Below are 21,417 nucleotides of genomic sequence, written 5' to 3'. Positions count from 1 at the left end.
CCATACAAGGGCCACTTGTGCATGCGTGCACGCGCGCGCACACACACACACACACACACACACACACACACACACACACCAGATACCTAGATCCAAAGATGTTCACATTCCTTTGATAGAGTGGAACAGTGTTTGCGTGTGACCTGCGCACATCCTTTTGCATGTGTTATGTCAGGAAGACTGATGATGCCTAACTCAATGTAAACGCTGTGTAGACAGATGTTCACCTGTTGTCTGGGGTATGGTGACAGGAACAAAGCCTGTACGTGTTCAGGGAAGATGGACTTCTTCTGGAAATTTCTACTTGTACTTGCCTAAAATCATGGCTGCGACTGGCCCACTGGGCTAACCTATTTACCCTACATGAGGAAACTGAGGCACAGGACAACTGAAGCGCTTGCCTGTGAGCCCAGACAGCACGGGACTGGACCAGCACTCCAGCCAAGCTGACCCTAATACCCCTGCTCCTCCCTCACATGCTCCACGCCTCCCTTTCTGTCTTCTTGCAGGTAAATTCACCTGCATCGAGGCCCGGTTCCACCTGGAGCGGCAGATGGGCTACTACCTGATCCAGATGTACATCCCCAGCCTGCTCATTGTCATCCTGTCCTGGATCTCCTTCTGGATCAACATGGATGCTGCACCAGCTCGTGTGGGCCTGGGCATCACCACCGTCCTCACCATGACCACACAGAGTTCTGGCTCCCGAGCCTCCCTACCCAAGGTGAGTGGCAGCATTGGGAAGCACTGAACCCCAAAGTGGAGAAGTCCCTGCCACCCCTCATCCCCGCCTCACGCATGGAGAGCATACAGAGGGTATCACCATGCATATACATGCAGTGTGTGGCATTGTTGCCAGAAGTTGTGGTCTGGACCACAGTTTCTAGGTTCGGGGCATCGCCGGCAAGAAGGGCGGGGGGAAAGAAGAGGGCATGCAGGGAAAACAAAAAACAAAACAAGACGGGGCGGCACGGCCAGCAGGGACACACACAGGTAGCGGTGGCTAACACAGGAACACGGGGAAGAGCCAACACAGACTCCAGAACCCGCACCGACAGGCGCCAGGGGCAGGACGGGCGACAGGGGGGAGCGAGGGACAGAGAGAAAGAAGGAGACCAGAGAGCCATAGAGGGAGAAACAGAGAGCAAGGAGAGAGGAAGACAAGGAGATAGACGAGAAAGACACACACACACACACAGAGAGACACACAACAGACACAGAGACACACCACACAGAGAGACCACCACACACAGAGACACACACACAGAGACACACACACAGAGCGACACACACAGAGAGAGACACACACACACGAGCACACACACAGAGAGACACACACACGAGAACACACACACAGAGACACACACACAGAAGACACCCACACAGAGAGAGACACACACACACAGAGAGACACACACACAGAGAGACACACACACACAGAGAGACACACACACACAGAGACACAGACACACACAGGACACACACACAGAGACACACACAGACACACACACACACATAGACACACACAGAGAGACACACACACAGAGAGACACACACACAGTAGAGACACACACACAGAGAGAGACACACACACCGAGACACACACACAGAGAGACACACACAAGAGAGACACACACACACAGAGAGCACACACACAGAGCACACACACACAGAGAGGACACACACACAGAGAGGACACACACACAGAGAGAGACCACACACATAGAGAGACACACACAGAGACACACACACACACACACACAGAGACACACACACAGAGAGAGACACCCACAGCACAGACACACACACACACAGAGACACACACACAGAGAGACACACACCCACACAGATACACACACACACCAGAGACACACACACACAGAGACACACACACACAGACACACACACACAGAGACACACACACAGAGATACACACACAGAGAGACACACACACAAGAGAGACACACACACAGAGAGACACACACACACGAGACACACACACACAGAGACACACACATAGACACCCACACAGGACACACACACACAGACACACACACACAGAGACACACACCACACACACACACATAGAGACACACCACAAGAGACACACACACAGAGACCACACACACAGAGAGACACACACACACACACACACATACACACACACACACAGAGACACACACACAGGACACACACACACACAGAGACACACACACGACACACACACACATACACACACACATAGACACACACACACAGAGACACACACAGAGATAGACACACACACATAGACACACACACCATAGAGACATACACACACAGAGACACACACACATAACACACACACAGATATACACACACACAGCGAACACACACACACATACACACACACACATATACACACACACACATAGATATACACACACACAGATAGACACACACAGAGATATACACACCACATATAGATACACACACACATATACACACACACACACACACACACATATATACACACACACATATATATACACACACATATACACACACACACATATATACACACACACACATATATATACACACACACACATATATATATACACACACACACATATATACACACACACACACACACACACATATATATACACACACACACACTCCTAGCTACATTAACTGTCAACTTGATACAACCTTGAGTCATCTAAGGGAGTCTCAACTGAAGGATTGCACAGATCAGATTGGCCTGTGGGTGTGTCAATGGAGAGATTGCCTCAATTGATAGAAGATATAAGTTGACATAAGAAGGCCCAGCCCACTGTGGGCAGCACCATCGCTAGGTGAGTGGTCCTGGGCTGTGTAAGAAAGCTAGCTGAGCACAAGTGATAGAGAGCAAGCTAGCAAGCCGCACGGTTTCTACTTCAAGAACCTGAATCCCTCCCCTGATTTCCCTTAATAATGAAATGTGTTCTCAAGGCATCAGCCAAATAAATCCTTTCCTCTTCTACCTGCTTTTGGTCAGAGCATTTGTCACATAAACAAAAAAGAAATTAAAACAAATGAGCACGTGGTAGATGGATAGACTGACTGACAGAAAGATAGCTATGATAAATAGATAAATTAGATATAGATAGACAGATAGATAGATAGATAGATAGATAGATAGGTGATAGATAAATAGACAGTTGGAAGAAGTTATAGGAGAACAATTACATGTAGATAGATATGTTATTAATAGATTAATAAATATATAGATGATAGGACCAGGGTAGGTAGATGATCAAATATTCTGCCTCTTTTTGTCTCTTCTGAGGGTCTGGTCCTCATGTGTTGGTGGCTTTGGTAGTTTCCCATGAGTCTCTGTGGCTCTGCTCCTCTTCCCTCATTCTGCCCCTCAGACTCACGATCTCAAGGCCGCTGGTTCCTCTCCATCCTCACAGTCACCGCTCGATTATTTACTTTCACCTTCAGAGTTTTCATTTGGTTTCCTTATCATTTTCATCTTCCTATTAATGTGTTCTGTTTAGTGAGGAGTATTCTCAAATTTTCCTTTAGTTTCTTTTTGTTGTTTTATTTTATTTGAGACAGAGTTCACTCTGTAGCTCAGGCTGTCCTTGAATACATGATGACCCTACACCCACAGTCTCCTTAGTTCTGGGACAACAGTTGTGTGCTGCCATGCTCGGTTTCCCATACACAGTTTCTTTCAGTCACTTGAATATATTTAAGATAATTTAACATCTTTGTCTACCCAGCATGGTAGTGACACGCATGCCTTTAGGAGACAGAGGCAGCACCGTCAGAAGTACAAAGTCATCCTCAGCTACACAGCAAATTCAAGGCCACCTATGGTATCCTGTCTTAAAAAATAAAATAAAATAAAAGGATAGAGAATGGCTTAAAGATTAAGAGTACTCACTACTCTTGCTGATGACCTGCATTAAATTCCTTCTCCTTTGAGGTCAACCCCAGGGGATCCAATGCCTCTGGCCTCTTGTGCACATACCCTTACACAGACATAACACATATATAAGTAAAAATAAAATAAAATAATTAACTCTCTGTTAAGTCTGCTATCTGGATTCTTCAGGTGGTGCCACTTTTTTTTTTTTCCTGCTCCCAAGTCAGCGTTTCTCTGTGTAGCCTTGGCTGTCCCAGACTCACTTTGTAGACCAGGCTAGCCTTGAACTCAAGTTGATCCACCTGCCTCTGCCTCCCACCTTTTTTTCCTATAACTGGGTTATATTTTTCTGGTGGGAAAGTTATTTTCTATTTTGGGGGCTTAGGGGGAGGGGTTGGGATTTTGGGGGATTTGTTTGTTTGTGTGTTTTTCTCTCTAATTACACATTTCACACAGGACAACAGGGCAATCTTTGGAATTCATATTCCACCCCAAGGACCTGTTGTCGTTTGTTCTTAACTTGGTCTGAACTGCATCTATGAGCCTTGGATTCTCTGTTAAGTCAACCACTGAAGGCTGGGTACCCTGAGCCTGGTGGCAATGCAAAAACCAGACAGAGATTTGTATGGACTGTGCAGATCCTTTAAATGTCCTCATCTCCTCCTGAGAGAGTCTGGTAGGATACAGGTATCTTCAAATATCATCCAGGCAGTGGATAGCTTGGCCTTGGCCTTCACTTCTTGCTTGGGGGGGCGGGGTTAAGGGGGAGTCCTGAGTTGTCCCTGAGCACTCACAGATTAGCCTGCTGCGGCATCTCATCACACAGCTCCCTTTCCTGAACTCTTCACCTACCATGGCGAAGGTTGGAACGCAGGCCCTTGAGCTCCCCACACAGGGGCCCCACTACCGAGCTATGTCCCCAGTGGCCTCTTGAGTGTTTTTGATTAACCTGTTGTTTTGCCTCGGTGCCTCCGATAGCAATCTCCACTAATTGTTTTCGACAAATGTCCCCCAGATTACAACGATACAAATGAAAACTTTTCCCACTGGACCTTCTGCAAACCAGGTCAAATAAAGGCAGGCTGCTGCAAATAGGAGCGCTAAGGGAACAGCCAGTGAGGTCAAAGGAGGAAGGCGGGGCATGGCAGTCGGCTTGAAGCCGCTCAGACTCCTCTGCCCCCTCCAGTGGCTGCCTGATGGATGGTTATTACTATGCTTTTCCAGATGTTGATTTTCAAAACTACTGGGGCGGGGCGGGTGGGGGGGGAGGTGGGGGGGGGCGGAGTTGGGTAGGAGCAGAGCAAGTTAAGTCACCCAAAGCCACAGGGGAATTGAAACCCGAGCACACAGCCACTCTGCGCAGCGTTTCATGGCATCGCTCTTCTTTCTACCAAAAGGCCAAAATGATTGATAATCATTAGATTGATAATCCAATGAACAGACAGAGACAGCGCTGTGTATCCACACAATGGAATATTATTAAGACATAAAAATAAACTGCTGGGGCTAGAGAGACAGCTCAGTGGCTAAGAGCACTTGCTTCTCTTGCCAAGGATGTGCCTTGAGTTCCCAGCACCCATGTAGGGCAGTGCACAACCATCTGTAACTCCAGCTCTAGGCGAAACTGATGCCTTCTTCTGGCCTCCACAGGCCTGAACATCTCTACACACAAATACATGCACAGAAATAAATGTAAGATAAATCTTTAAAATTAAATACAAATAAATGCTGCTGTTGCATGCAACCGTAAGATGAACCTCAAAAATATTATAGGTGGGAGAAGCCAGCCATGGAAGGACACGTGTTGTATTGTTATTCCAGAGTGGAATTCTGGAATGTTCAGAACAGAGATGCCACAGGAACAGGAAGTGGATCACTTGATCTCCAGGGTTGGGGAAGTTGAGACATGAGAAGTAATAGCCACCAGCTTTCAACAGGCATGGTGACACATGACCTTAACCCCAGCACTAGAGAGCCTGAGGCAGGATCTCTGTGAACTCCAGACCAACCTAGTCTACATAGCAAGATCCTATTTTAAAAAGAAAAAAATAGAAGCTTTCTTTTTTTTATTATTAATTTATTCATATTACATCTCGATTGTTAGCCCTTCCCTTGTTTCCTCCTATTCCTTCCTCCCTCCCACTTCCCCCCTTCTCCCCTCCCCTATATCTGTGATTGAGGGAGACCTCCTCCCCCTATATATGCCCTTAGAATATCGAGTCTCTTCTTGGTAACTTGTTATCATTCCTCTGGGTGCCGCCAGGCCTCCCCATCCAGGGGACGTGGTCAGAAAAGAGGCACCAGAGTCCGTGTGAGAGTCAGATCTCACTCTCCACTCAACAGTGGAGAATATCTTGTTCGTCAGCTAGGTCTTGGTAGGGGTTCAAAGTTTACTGCCTATATTCTCCTTGGCTGGTGCCTTAGTTTGAGGAGGCCCCCAGGAGCCAGATCTGCCTGTCATAAAGTTCTTCTTGTAGGTTTCCAGGGTGCTGTGGATCCTACTATTTCCCCATTCTTCCATGCTATCTTACCTAAAGTCTCAATAGGATGTCCTCTCCTCTGACCCACTTTCCTGGTAAGGTTTTTCATGGGACGTATCCCTTGGACTAGTGTCTTGATATAAGTGCGTATATACCGTTTGTCTCTTTTTGCTTCTGGATGAACTCACTCATTATGATAATTTCTAGATCAATCCATTTGTCCACAAATTTCAGAAATTCCTTATTTTTAATAGCTGAGTAGTATTCCATAGTGTAAATGTACCACAGTTCTTAGTCCATTCTTCTACTGAGAGACACTTAGGCTGTTTCCATGTTCTGGCTATTATGTATAAAGCAGCAATGAACATGGTTGAGCATATGTCCCTGTTGTGTGGTAGGGCATTTTCTGGGTATATTCCAAGGAGTGGGATAGCTGGGTCTTGAGGAAGCCCTATTCCCATTTTTCTGAGAAAGCACCAGATAGATTTCCAAAGTGGTTGTACTAATTTGCATTCTCACCAGCAATGAAGGAGTGTTCCTCTTTCTCCACATCCTCGCCAACATATGGTGTCATTTGAGTTTTTGACCTTAGCCATCCTGATGGGTGTAAGATGGAATCTCAGTGTCGTTTTGATTTGCATTTCTCTGATGACTAACGAGGACGAGCATTTCTTTAAGTGTTTCTCAGCCATTTGATATTCCTCTGTTGAGAATTCTCTGTTAAGTTCCAAGCCCCATTTCGCAACTTGGTTGTGTGGCTTTGTGGTGTTTAATTTCTTGAGTTCTTTATATATTTTGGATATTAGACCTTTGTCAGATGAAGAGTTGGTGAAGATCTTTTCCCAGTCTGTAGGTTGTTGTTTTGTTCTACTGACAGTGTCTCCTCAAGCTTTCTTTTTGAGGTAGCAAAAGTCTCCTAAAATTGTCTGTGAGGGGCTAGAGGGGTTGCTCAGTGGTTAAGACTCCCAAGTGCTCTTGCAGAGGACCAGGGCTCAGTACCCAGTACCCACATAGTAACTTCACAACCAGTTCTAGGGACTCCAGGCACTTACATATGTGCAGGCAAAACACTAATACACATGAAATAAACATAAACAAATGTCTGAAACTGTGAAGATGTTATGAACATCATTGAATTGTATACCTGAGTGTGAACTGAATACCATTCAAACCTAGATGATACTGGTTTTTGGTTGGTCAGTTGATTTGGTTTTCTGAGACAGGGTTTTTCTACATAAACCTAGCTATCCTGGAAGACCAGGCACTGTAGACGAGGCTAGCCTCCAACTCACAGAGATCCACCTGCCTCTACGTCCCAAGAGCTGGGATTAAAGGTGTGCACCACCACTGCCCAGCTGTTACAAACTTGCTATTCTCTGTTGTTACAGAGAATCCAGCTGTTGTTGTTACTGCTGCTGCTGCTGTTGCTGTTGGTGGTGGTGGTGGTGGTGGTTGTTACTACTTTTTTGTTCATTTGGTGGGGGGCAGGCACACATAAGCAACAGGGCACATGTGGAGGTCAGAGAACAAGCTAAGGAAGTTGGTTCTCTCCTTCCACCATAGGAGTCCTGGGGTTTGAACTCAGGTAATCGGGCTTGATGGCAAGTGCCCTTTCCACTGAGTCATCTCTCAGCCATCAACTGCTTTCCTTGAATGAACTCTCACAGGATTGCTACGAGCCTTTGGTCGCTAATCAACAGAGTTCTAGACAATGTGGCTGTAGCAATTTCTGCCAATGCGCTCACTGGTTATGTTAAGGGACAATTTCCACGGGTCCTGACAGTGTTGTTTGCTAAGAGCAAACACTAGTTTCACGCCAATGCTCAGTCCAGCATCCTCTCAGACTTAGATACGATGCTCCACTCCACAAACTGAAGGTGACGGAGCTGCATCCTCCTCCTCTCATTGCTTCTCTCGTGAGCATCCTATCTTCTCCCCGACATCCTGCCCAGTGTTCAGTGTGCTCCTCTGTCCTCCTCTGCTCCGTCCATTCAAATATCCCAGGTGAGGATCAGTGGGCAGTGGAGAAAGTTACTAAAGAGCAGGGAATGCCCCATCCTCACTCAATACAGCAATGTCCTCTTATCCACAGGGATCATAATCTAGGGACATGCCACTATACTCTTCCTCTGAAGAGTGCATAAGTGACAGATGGTACCAAATGTCCTGTTTTTTCCCCCCTATATATACCATATCTTGTGGACAAATGCTGTGTTCTGCTGCAGGGCAGGACAGATTGCTCAGTGGATAAGGATGCTTGCTGTTCTTGCAGAGGACCCAAGGTCATTTCCCAGCACCACTCTGAGCAGCTCACAACTCTCTGTAACTCCAGCTCCATAGGATCTGATGGCCTCGTCTGCCCTCTGCAGATACTACACTCACTTGCAAATAACACAGAGACATATAACTCAAAAATAAATCTTTTTAAATTTTATTCTTAGGCTGGAGAGATAGCTCAGTGGTTAGGAGCCCTGGCTGCTTTTCTACAGGATCCAGGTTCAATTCCCAGCACCCACAAGGTAGCTTATATAAATATCTATAACTCCAGTCCCAAGGAATCCTGCACCGCCTTCTGGCCTTTTCACAAACTGCATTTATGTAGTGCCCAGACATACACACAGGCAAGATACCCATATATGTATCATTAAAAAAAATAAAATAAAATTTTTCTTTAAATAAAAACTTGCTATTGATGTAGACCTTAGCAATGTCAGCAAAGGATTGTTTTTCCTTCTGTATTAAATTGAGAACTTTGCATTTTTGCTTAAAAGAAGCTTTAAGTGGCTTTGCTTTTCATATCTACATTAGCAATATCACTGTTTTTGTACTTTGGGGTCATTATGAAGTAAATTGAGCTTTGGCTACAATAGTGCACATAGCTACTAAGTGACTGGTAGAAAGGCAGTGTACATACACTGTATACAGTTGGGAAAGAATGACGTCATTAGCAGGGTGGGTGCAAAGTCCATCACACTGTTCAGATTAGTGCACAGCCTAAAACTCATTTCTGGAATCTACCAGGCAATGTTTCAGGAAATCTTCCTCTCCTCATCTCGCTGTGCTTTCCCCCACCCTCATGCCAGGTGTCCTACGTGAAAGCCATTGACATCTGGATGGCCGTGTGCCTGCTCTTTGTGTTCTCCGCCCTGCTGGAATATGCCGCCGTCAACTTCGTGTCTCGGCAACACAAGGAACTGCTCCGATTTAGGAGGAAGCGGAGGCATCACAAGGTAGGCCTCTGGGAGGAACCCTAGGGAGGGGGCAGCAGGTGGACGGCGGATGTGCTCGGGGGCAGCAGGTGGACGGCGGATGTGCTCGGGGGCAGCAGGTGGACGACGGCGGACGGGCTCAGAGCAGTCTGCTTATCCCTGCTTCACTGGGCTGTCCCCGTGGGCAACAGAGTCCTGAAAGGCTTCATTTACACACACACACACACACACACACACACACACACACACACACACACACCCCGTGAACAATGACCTAGCTGGGTTACAAGGACCCTCCTATAAATGACGGTGTTGTAAGGATTGTCATGTGACACCAAGAAGCAAATGCCCATGATGACAACCAGCTTCATCCCACAGACACGACCACCTGGGACAGGCCTGCTACTTGTTTTCTGCAATGTGATGTCAAGCTGACCTGTCTCTGGCCTCTGTTTCTTCATCATCTACAAAGAAAACTGCCTTGATGGGGCACTGTGCTGAGGACAAAGCCAGAGGTTCCAAGGGAGCTTTAAATTTTGTCCGTGACATGAAGGATGAAAACTATTACACACACACACACACACAGCTCCCTATTAGTATGTTACTTAAACACTGGCAACATGATTCGATTAACCTTTTGGCAATCTACCAGAGGCCACTCTTCTGAGACACAGGATGCCCTTGGGAGGCTCCAGACAGCAAGGTCCTTCTATCACTGCACTAGGAAAGTTTTGGCAGGCTAGATGGGACTTCTTAGAAGGCTTCCTACTGCCCTTTAGGACACCAAGCCCCTCCTTTGAAGTAGTAATCATCTGTAGGCACCGGAGTGCACACTTGTAATCCCAGCACTCAGGGGAGAGGAGCACAGACAGAAGGATTGGGGAGTTCAAGGTCAGCCTGGGCTACAGCACAAGACCCTGGAGAGAGAGAGAGAGAGACAGAGAGACAGAGAGACAGAGACAGAGAGAGAAAGACAGAGAGACAGACACACAGACACACAGAGAGACACACAGACAGATCAGGACAGACAGACACAGACAGAGACAGGCAGACAGATCAGGACTGGGGAAGTGTCTCTGTTGGTAGAATGTCTTCCTAGCATTCATGAAGCTCCCAGTTCTGTGCCTCATGCTGAATCAATCCAGACCTGAGCACACATCTCTAACCCCAGCACTTGGAGGCAGAGGTTGGAAAATCAGAAGTTCAAAATCATCCTCTGCTATATCAAGTTCAAGGGAAGCTTGAGCTACATAAAAACTTTTCTTCAAAAATAAAAATAAAATAAAATGAGGTAAAGAGTCTTCATTGGAATCCCAGCCCTCTGAAAGCTGGAGCAGGAAGGTCAGACGTTCAACGTGAAAAGCTAGGAAAGGTTAGATGAAGAAGGGAAGGCCCTCTGGGAAGTTATGGAGACGCTGTCGTCTAGGCTGGATGAAGACTTCCTAGTGTGTCTGCTTTGTGGTCCCCCATGCTCCTGTGAGTGACCGCTCACCCAGCTCTGTAAGTAAGCCCAATAAAAATCACTGTTGCGAGGGATATTTCAAGGCAAGCCTTGGCTATCGAAAAAGAAAGGAAGGGAGGGAAGGAAAGGAGAGAGAGACAGAGAGGAAAAAGAAAGAGGGGAGGAAGTGGCAAGAAGGAGCAGCTTCAGAGCTGGCTCGGTGGTTGAGAACACAGGTTGCGCTTGCGGACTGCAGGCGTGGATTGTGAGAATTCACGTGTCAGCTCACAACCACCGGTAACTCCAGTATGAGATTTGATGCTTTCTTCTCATCTTAGAGGACACTAGATACATATACACATGCAGGCATTCTCACATACTCATAAAATACATATTTTTTAAAGAAAGAACAATACATTTAAAGTCACCTTGAGCCATAAACTTCCGGCTTCATCTGAAGCACTTGCTAAGGACCCATTTCCCCCTGCACAGTCTGCACATCGGAGCTGCCCTTGGCCAGAGCACACACACTCTCCAGCTCAGCACAGTCGGCAGCTCACTCCATCACTCCCCCTGTGCACAGCTGAATTAACATGACCTCGCTCACAAGCGCTCTACACTTGTTGCCCCAGTATCAGAAGCCAAGGAGGGTTCCCCAGGCCCACAATATGGAAGACCTTCCCTTGGCGTCTGGGTTTGGCTTGCACTGGAGACCTGCAGATTTGCAGAAACCTCCCTTGAGTAAGAAGCTCCTGGTGGGGAATGGTGGGGACCTAGCTCTGGCCTGGATTTCTCTCGGCCAATGAGTTGGGCCAGGCTCCCAACTCCCACTGTTTTTCCATGTTTTCAAATATTGCCTCATTTGCTGGGCAGAAAACATCCAGCCTTCCAAGTCCCTGGCCCGCCTTGTTAGAAGAATCATCAGGAAGTGTCTGTGGGGCCCCGACTCAGCAGGAACTTCAGACTTCAGATCCCTTGGGTGGACCAGTGGATTGCACAGTCTTATGTCCCAATTTCCTGCTCTGTCCCCAAGCATCTCTTGGCAGATGAGCATGCATGTCCTGCCACCTGCTGGCTGTAATAGGAATAGCAAGGCCTTTCCAGTAATTCCTATGGCGTTTTCTTTTCTCCAGGTTACAAGGGGCCATTGTCTAGCTAGAAGGGCCCAAACCTTCTTCCCTGCCAGTGTGTAACAGCTTCAGAAGGTAGAGCATAACTCTCCAAAAATGTCTAGGAACGCTAATTTTGTGTTTCCCATGCCAATAGACCCCGTTATATATAGTGGGGATGAGTGTTGTGGTGGTGCTCCTGTTTGTGTACAGACGGTTAGTTATATACAAGAGACACTACTCATCTATTGCAGTATTCCTTCTGAGTTTTTCCTCTTATTTATTTGCTTTTTGAGACAGTCTCTTGCCCAGGCTGGCCTTGAACACTGTGTGGGTGTGTGCACTCGCGTGCAGAAATATGGAGATCAGAGGACAACTTGCAGGAATCTGTTCTCTCCTATTGTGTGCATCCAGTGGCTCAAACTCAGGCTTGCAGGCTTAGGAGACAGCACCTTTACCCCCTGAGACATCTCATCAGCCTATACCTGCTTTATTCTTTTTTACATTTTTTAAAGTTTATTTATTTGTTTTTATTTTATACCTTTGAGTATTTTGTCTATGTGTATGTGTGTGCCTGGTGCCAGAGGAGAAGACCAAAAAAATGGAGGGGGCACTGAATCCTCTAGAAGTGAAGTTAGAGACAGTTGTGAGCCACAAAGTGGGTACAGGGAATCGAACCCCAGGTCCTCCGCAAGAACAGCCAGTGCGCATAACTGCTGAGCCACCTCTCTAGCCTAGGTCCTTCTTAGAGCACTGAGCGTTGCTCTCAGTTTTACTCACCTTAGTTCTGGGTTCAAGCTGCAGATGCTCAGAGACCATTTACACACCTGTGTCCTACATCACCAATGCTGTCAGCACTGAATTGTTATGTTGTGTGGTGATAAAGGCCATACAAAAAAAAAAAAAGAAAAAAAAGAACAGAAAAGAAAACAGCCACTTTTATTCTCTATCCCCTAAGAGGAAGGGCAAGTTTATGTTGAAATGTCATAAAGGCCCAGGTCCCCTGCCAGGTACTAGGTGCTGAAATGTGTTGGCTTCCCCCACTCCACTCCTTGGCCTTAGTCTGGAGCCTCCACCGACTTCCAGGCCACAGACAGTGTTTGCTTTGCACCTGTCTGCCCTCGTCATATGACCCACACTCTCCTTCCTCCACCATGAATGCTGAACCAGATGCAGTCATCGATCGTGAACTTCCTGGTCATTAGCCATGTGTCTAGTACAGAGTGCAACCCCACTTAGACAAACTAACGGAATGAAAAGAAGAAAAACGTAAAAGAAGCCTGGGTGGGATCAGACATCAGGGGCACTTGTGGGGGACCCAGGACTTGTAAAAGACCTGGGTTTCATTCTCAGCACCCACAATGGTAGCACCCACAACTGTCTATAACTCAAGGTTCAGGATACTTGACACTCTTTTCTGGCCTCTGAAGGGACTATATGGACTTGGAACACAGACATACATGCAGGGAAAACATCCATGGGGCTGGGCAGTGGTGGCTCACACCTTTAATCCCAGCACTTGGGAGGCAGAGAGAGGCAGGCTGATCTCTGTGAGTTCCAGGCCAGCCTGGTCTACAAAGTGAGTCAAAGGATAGCCAAGGCTAACACAAACCCTGTCTCAAAAAAAGCCAAAAAGAAAGAAAGAAGGATGACAGGAAGGAAGGAGAGAGAGAGAGAGAGAGAGAGAGAGAGAGAGAGAGAGAGAGAGAGATCATCCATGCACAAAAACTAAATATGTCTAAGAAAAATATTTAAGGAGGCTGGAGCTGGTGAAAGTATTAATTATTGAAGAAATAACTTTACTAGGAGAAATAATTTTACTCTGTCTGTATGCCCAGGGTTTGTTTCATTTGCAGTTTTGTACGTTGGAGTGTTGCTGGGTTTAGGGAATAGGCCCTCATATGCTTCAAGCTGCCCTCCATCTGTGTTGCTAAGCTGTCTAGAACTCTTGAGCCCATTACTTCTGCTCCCAAACACCGGGATGACAGGCTGCACCATGGCTGCTCTCACAAACCTTACTCTCTAACACAATGAGTCTCGACCTTCCTAACGCTGCAACCCTTTATACAGTTCCTCGTGTTGTCGGTGACCCCCAGCCATAAAAGTATTTTCATTGCTACTTCATAGCTGTAATTTTGCAACGGCTATGAATCATGTTATAAAAATCTGTGTTTTCCGATGGTCTTAGGTGACCCCTGTGGAAGGGTCATTCGACACCACCCCCTAAGGGGGTCACAACCTACAAGTTGAAAGATGCAGCTTTAATAAGAGAGGTAACATCCGCAAAGGAACTAGACCCCAGTGGGGTGAGAGCTTTCCTGGAGGGCAGGCATAGCCGAGAAAGTGACTGGAATTAAACCAAAAGGAAACACTCCAACATCCTCAAGCATAAGGAAACATTTCAGGGTGACTGAAGAATAATGTCACCTAGAGAATGGCGCAAAGTAAGATGGAACAGGTGGACACACTCCAGGGAATCCGAGGCCTTCTTTAGCACTGGAAGAATTTAATATTCCTAAGGTCAGTGGCAGCCTACTAGAAAGTTCTGAGTAGAGCACACACCCACAACCCCAGCATCTGAGATACTGGGGCAGGAAGAGTGAGAGTCTGGGTCGTCCAGATGATAGCACATCCTATGGCGGTGGAGGCATGGGAAGATTAGCGTGTCACTTCCTGTGCAGCACTTCTTATTCTCGTCGGCAGAATTCCTCTCCTGGAAGCTCTCAGTGTCCAGGAGGGCAATTCCAAGCTGGTAAACCTTGCCGGCACCACACACTGAATTAATTGTTAGCTCAGCTGCAGCCAAAACGCTGGCCTTGGCCTGGGGAGCTGGCTCAGCTGCTAACGTGGTTGTGGTTTGAGGGTTAGGACCAGAATCCTACCAACCTCCTAGGTGCCAAGCCGGTTCCATAACCTTCCTGTGACCCCCAGCTCAAGGGAGGCAGACACAGGGGACACCTGGAGCAAGCTGGCCTGCTGAACTGGTGAGCTCAGGGTTCAACTGGGAGACAAGGAACCAGGAAGATACTTGACATCAACCTCTGACCCTCACATGTCCACACACACGCACACATGCATACACGCACACACGTGAGCATACATATATGCCACACACAAAACAAAACAAACACATTGGTCTTTCAGTCCTTTGTGGAACTACAGGTATAGGGGACTGAGCAGGGCAAGATGGAGCTGACTGGAAAAGGGAGGGACCACCAGGATTGGGGTTCAAGCATTTTACATAGGAGAAGTCTAACAAAGCTGGCAGGGATGCTGGGCTAGGGCTGGAAAGGTAAGTGGGAGCCAAATGACAAAGAGCCTTTGACAAGCCTGTGGAAACTGGAAGACTGTTGGAAGTGATGGTGTGGGGACAAGAGGCAAGAAGAAGCCATGGTTTCCCTGGCTCGTAACACAGGAAAGCCAGGAGCTCTCTGCTCCTTCCCACGCCATCACGGGGTGGGGAAGATGGGAAGGACCACAACAGAGGCAAAGCAGGGGATGTCTCCAAAACTCTAACCAAAATCCAGGCCAGCCTTGAGTCACCTTCTCAATGCAACCTCCAAAGGTCAAAAAGCCTCGAGAAGAAACCTTGAAATAATTCTCAGGCACGAGGAAGGAAGTTTCCTGTCTGAGGTCACATGGTCAGTAAATGACAGAGAGCTACAACCTGGCACAGGGCTCAGGCCTCAGACCCCGTGACCACTCCCATCCCCTGGCTTGCATCTGTTTCAGCACGTGAGTGGCGCCCCTCTATAAGGCTCAACTCCCCAGCCAGCCAGACTGCCTCCAGAAACTGGGGACACAAAGCCTGAGAGACAGGGAGGATCAGCTGGCGTGGCCTGGCCTCCCGGGGGGGGAGTGCCTTGCAGGGAGGGTGCCCAGCCCTTGTCTTATTTTAAGTAGAGCCCCATGCTTAATCTGTTTCAGGATGATGAGGGTGGGGAAGGCCGCTTCAACTTCTCCGCCTATGGGATGGGCCCAGCCTGTCTGCAGGCCAAGGATGGCATCTCGGTCAAGGGCGCCACCAACAACAACACCACCAATCCCCCTCCGGCGCCATCCAAGTCCCCAGAGGAGATGCGGAAACTCTTCATCCAGAGAGCCAAGAAGATTGACAAGATATCACGCATTGGCTTCCCCATGGCCTTCCTGATCTTCAACATGTTCTACTGGATCATCTACAAGATTGTCCGAAGGGAGGATGTCCACAACAAGTGAAGGCTCTTGGGTGGGGGCTGGGGGGAGGGGCTTGGGAGAGGGTGGTGGGAGGAGCACAGAGGCTGGGAGCCAGGGGAGGAAGGAGAGGGAGAGGGAGAGCGCACACCCATCTCCCTCCACCAAGTGCAATAGCAACTGTAGGGGTAGATGCTTTCAGGGTGTGGCAGCATCCATTTAGCCTAGAGGGCTAGGTGGGAGGGCATAGAGGTGGGAGGGCCTTTTTGAATACAGCAACTGAGGACCATGAGGGGGGAGGGTGGGGCTTGGGGGAGGGGGGTATCGGGAAATCACAGCTTTCAAAATTCAAGTCCATTGGGTTGAACGGGAGGTTTCCTGTTTGGAGGTCAGTGCTGCCTGCTCCAGAGCAGGAAAGCAGTGTAATATATGACATCTAGCCATGCTTAACATTAATGCCGAACCCACAAGAGCAAAAGATGCGTCTCTTAAATCAGCCTAGTAACTGCTTAAACTTTCAAAGTCCCCAAAGTAATGGACAATTTTTTTTTCCCCAGAGTAGAAATGGTCACAAATCAGCTTGCTGTGGTATGTGTGCCCCGCCCCATCACACCCTTACAAATGTCTATCTTTGAACTGACACACACACACACATACACCCATGGACACATGCCAAAAAAGCCATTCTGCCTCTGCTTTGAGAGGGTCATGTGACACAGGCAGGAGTTGTGGAGGTGGATAAAGGTGAGAAAGTGACTAAAGAGGAGGACCACAGAAGAAGACTGCGGATGGAGAATCCAGGAAACTCACTGGGTACCAAGCTTGCTTCCTCTTGCTTCTGCGCTTCAACGCTGGCCCAACTTGGCGCCCAGCCCTATGGCCGCCATGGTCTTCTTGTTATATTACCAATATGCAATCTTTTTTATTGTTTAAAAAAAAAAGGTAATAATCTCAACAGATAATATGGGGAGAGACTGAGTGTAAACCCATGAACTTTTTTCCAAATGTCTATTTTTTTGGAGAATCTGTTTGGAACTGCAAGTAGGTGTGCTATGGGGAAGGTGAACAGGGCCACCTGTTCCCAATTGCCAGGTGGGAGTCAAGTTCAAAGATGTGAAAGGGTGAAAGGGACAGTGCCAATGCTGCTGAGCATTCTGTTTTTTGGGGGGGGTTGGGGGGGAGAGACGGTGATATTTAGAAAGTCCAGTCATTATATTTTGACATTTCATATATCATAACATGGGAAGTTTGGGGGAATGACCCCATTATATTTTTATAAGTCTTTTTATTTTAAAGATGCTTTGCACAGCTTTAACACGTAGGAAAGGGAGACAAATGTTTCTCTTTCCTTCTAACTCTGAAGTGCCAGAATGATCCCACACTTGCCAGAGCACTCCAGGGAAGAGCGACAGGGACTGAGATGAGCTGAGTTGGGAAAAGGGACCCTGCTGGCAGATCTGGATATGGCCTGTGAAGGCAGGAAGCCTGGAGCAAAGGCACTGCTGCACGCTATAGCAAGTACACTGGCATTTCTGTCCTAGCACTTTACTGTCTTGGCCTTGGGTCGGGGTTATAGGTAGAATGGGGGTTGATCACTGACAATCAGCCTGGAGTTTGGTTTGTATCCTTCGGGCTAGGGAGCTCAGGGGCAGAATGGAGGAGTGGACTGAAGAGATGGTGCCTGCCTGAGCCTCACCATGCACTTTCCCTGGGGAGTTTTCCTTCCTTCCCTGTGGCATCAAGGCTAATGCCTACATGCGTCTACTACAGAGAAAGCCAAGACAAAGAGCAGGGGATCTGAGTGATGAAAATGCACTGTGCAGCCATGGGATGAGACTGAAACATCGGGGATTCCACCAGGTCCAAGGTCAACTGGCCCATGCCTTCCCTCTTCTTGGGACTGTAGAAACCAAAAAGACAATGCCCATTTGGGCTCTGGGTGAGGGGGCCCAGGACCTTTGTTCATGGGAAATCTTGAGCCCTGGGAGTCCTGTGACTGGGTGACCCTCGTCTGAGGTGGTCTTTTCTCACCACAAACATGTTCAAAGCAGGAAAAGTAAGGGTGGCCTTGAATAATCAGGGTTCGGGATGGAGGTACCAGTGTGCACAGCTGTGAGCATCTTCCTCAGCACAAGGAATCTTGCCACTCCTGTTCTCTGCATCTCAGGAGAGGCCACAATTAGTCCTTTCCAGTGGCACTTTATTCTCTGTATTTAGGTAATAAATACTCGTAATAGAAAATAATCAACAGAACCCTCTCCTTGCTGTACTTAGAGCGACTCAAGTCTAGGTGAGCGGAGGGCCACAGGAGACTCCAAAAGGCACCAGGAGACACCAGAAGCTGTGCTGAGTCATGGCTCTCACACAAAACCATCCAGCACCTTCCAAAGTGGCCTCCGGAGGAAGCGTCTGGAATCACCCTGAGGCAGAGAAACCAATGAAACATTTACCCAACCTCACTTGGGCGCCCAGGCCCCCCATGTCACCATTTTGGAATGGACCATTATGAGCTGCCTGGCCTAGGTGAAAAATCCAGCAAGCAACGGACTCCCGTCTTTGTGACCCAGGGAGGAGTGTTACTGAAGTCCTTCCGACCACAAGCAAAAATAGAACCTGAATCAAGCCTGCAGTAGTAATACACAGAATGGTGTTGGGCAAATGTCTGAGCTTTGGTCTCTGAACATATAGTGGGGAGCATTTGAACTCTCCCTGGCTCTACTTGCTACGAGTCTGTGCTTACACTGAGGAACTTTGCACCACTAAAAGCTTACCATCACTTTGATTTCTCAGGGCTCCAGGCACGCCTGTAGATCTATGCACAGGTATACACGCACTGACCTACATGCCTGTAGACCTATGCGCAGGTACACGCACTGACCCACACGCCTGTAGATCTATGCGCAGGTGCACGCACTTACCCACACGCCTGTAGACCTATTCGCAGGTGCACGCACTGACCCACACGAGTCCTGTTGCTTCTCTTCCTCAGAGAATGTGCCAATTTGTTTTTCCTTTTGTACCACTTTTAATTAAAACCCAAAAGAGAGAGGAAGAAAGAGATAGAAGACAAAAAGGAGAAGAGAGGGGGGAGAGAGAGAGAGGGAGGTAGGAAGGAAAGAAGAAATTTGAACTAGATCATTTAAGCCAAGGATTTCAGGTGACCCCAATGAACAGAGCAAGGCTTTCTTAATTTCCCCTTTAGGTTGAGCACAAAGGGCTCTATGCCCTGGGATTGACTACAGGTGTAAAATGGATGGTTCGGTATGTGGAAATAGGATGTCGGGGCAGAGAATGACTACTGCTTTGCCAGCCCTTCACCAGTACAGACTGGTGTTCATGTATAGTGTGAGACTTGGGAAGGGGCATGGAGGAGTGGATGACTTCAACTCACTCCCAAAGCTGCAGGCTTATCCCAGGAGCCAGGGGGAGATGCCTACTGATTCCTACGCTGCTGGCTTGCAGGATCCCACTGGTGTCAGAAAGAAATGGCTCTATTACGCCCTCTGCTGAGATTTCCTAACACCTACAAATCCCTTCTTGGCAAAGGCTCCAGTGGAGAATGGGGTTTGCGCAGTGGGGGTTTTCTAATAACTCCAGAAAAAAAAAAAAAGAGGAAAGTTTATCATTTTACCCCAATTATTTCCTTTTTAAAACATCAATTAATAGAAAGTAACCCCTTTCAGAAGTGCATCAAGAGGGCTGGTTCATTTCCTCAGCGCGGGCTTCTTTAAGGGTATCATAAAAAGACATGGTGTTTTGCGAGGTGCCATGATGTTAGAAAGCAGGGCAGGCTGGCACAGCAGTCAAGATGGTACTGCCACTGATAACTGTCTTCTGTGCAAGTTAGACTATTTACTTAATTGCAGCATGCTGAAACCAAAGGGCTAACACAAGCCGGACAGCGGCTGCATCCTCTGGAGAAGCTGACAAGCAGAGTGTCTCCTCTTCAGGGTTCAGAGAGTCACATCCATTTTCCAGCCAGGCTGGAAGCCCAGTCCAGAACAATGAACATCACACTGGAAGCTATCCATATCTATTTCAGGAACATTTTCAGTACTTTGTACCCACTCTCCCCCCTTAGCTCTGCCCAGACAGGCGAGACTGGGCTTTCTCAGGATGTTTCTTGGATTGATACGTAGCCAATAAGTCTGTGAATAGATGACTTGACTTTTACCCATTGAATCAACCAGGCCAAAATGTCTCCACCCAAGCAACAAGGAAGCACATTCTTTAAATAGAGTACAGATTCTGTTTTTCTACTTCAGAAGTTTGAAACAAGGCCTTCTTATTTTCCTCCAGTTCTAAGAAACAAGTCTATGACAAGGGAAGAATGAATGTGCCTTGCTTTAACCATGAGAACTCTGTGCAAAGAAAACATACATCCTGGCAAGGGTTTGGTCTGCTGTACTCCAACATCCCAGTGACAGAGAGGACACCCTCAAGTAGGCCCAAATTCCAAAAGCAATAAGGAACTCTCTGTTGGAAGACACGTGGCCAGTTAATGAAAAGGAGAGGTAGACAAGGAAATGAGTGACTGACAACAGGGTAAGCTTCTGTTAATAAGAAAAGCCTGCGAAGGAAGGGACTAATGTAGGAGGCTGGGATGCTTATAGGACAGAAGAATGAAAGGAGCAGCCAGGCGTGGTGGTGCATGTCTTTAATCCCAGCACTCAGGAGGCAGAGGCAAGCAGATCGCTGTGAGTTCGAGGCCAGCCTGGTCTACAAAGCGAGTCCAGGAAAGCCAAGGCTAAAGGGGCCCTATTCTTCACCCTATGGAAGCTCTCTAAACCCACCCATGGTTTTCCTAAGCAATGGAACTCCAGAGGCTAGAGTTCCTTTAACGTCCACTAAAGATGAAGAGCCCAAAGGATACAGTGAAAGTCGTGGTGGCTAAATTTAACTAGACAAAACCCGGTCACACAGAGGAGGGGGAACTGAGTGTTTAGACTGGCTTGTGTCCATTTTAGACTGGCTGGTCTTCCATGTATGTGGGGGTTTTTTAAAATAATGATTTATTTCTTTATATTTCATGTGCACTAGTATTTTACCTGCATGTATGTCTGTGTGAGGGTCTTGAATCCTCTGGAACTGGAGTTACAGGCAG

General features: G+C 47.6%; 1 protein-coding gene across 1 annotated transcript in view; it reads left to right on the top strand.

Annotated features, from left to right (window-relative positions):
- Glra1 (glycine receptor alpha 1) overlaps window positions 1–16,358 on the top strand; it is a 138,357-nt gene extending 121,999 nt beyond the window's left edge. The window contains exons 7-9 of the mRNA XM_051168185.1: window positions 510–724; window positions 9,465–9,611; window positions 16,068–16,358. Coding sequence (XP_051024142.1) covers window positions 510–724; window positions 9,465–9,611; window positions 16,068–16,358 — 653 coding nt within the window. The remainder of the gene's footprint in view (window positions 1–509; window positions 725–9,464; window positions 9,612–16,067) is intronic.
- The last annotated feature ends 5,059 nt before the right edge of the window (window positions 16,359–21,417 follow it).

The sequence above is a fragment of the Acomys russatus genome, chromosome 25, assembly GCF_903995435.1.
Source record: "Acomys russatus chromosome 25, mAcoRus1.1, whole genome shotgun sequence".
NCBI lineage: Eukaryota > Metazoa > Chordata > Mammalia > Rodentia > Muridae > Acomys > Acomys russatus.
Note: the sequence above shows the minus strand (reverse complement) of the source record. Positions and strands in the feature narration are given on the sequence as shown.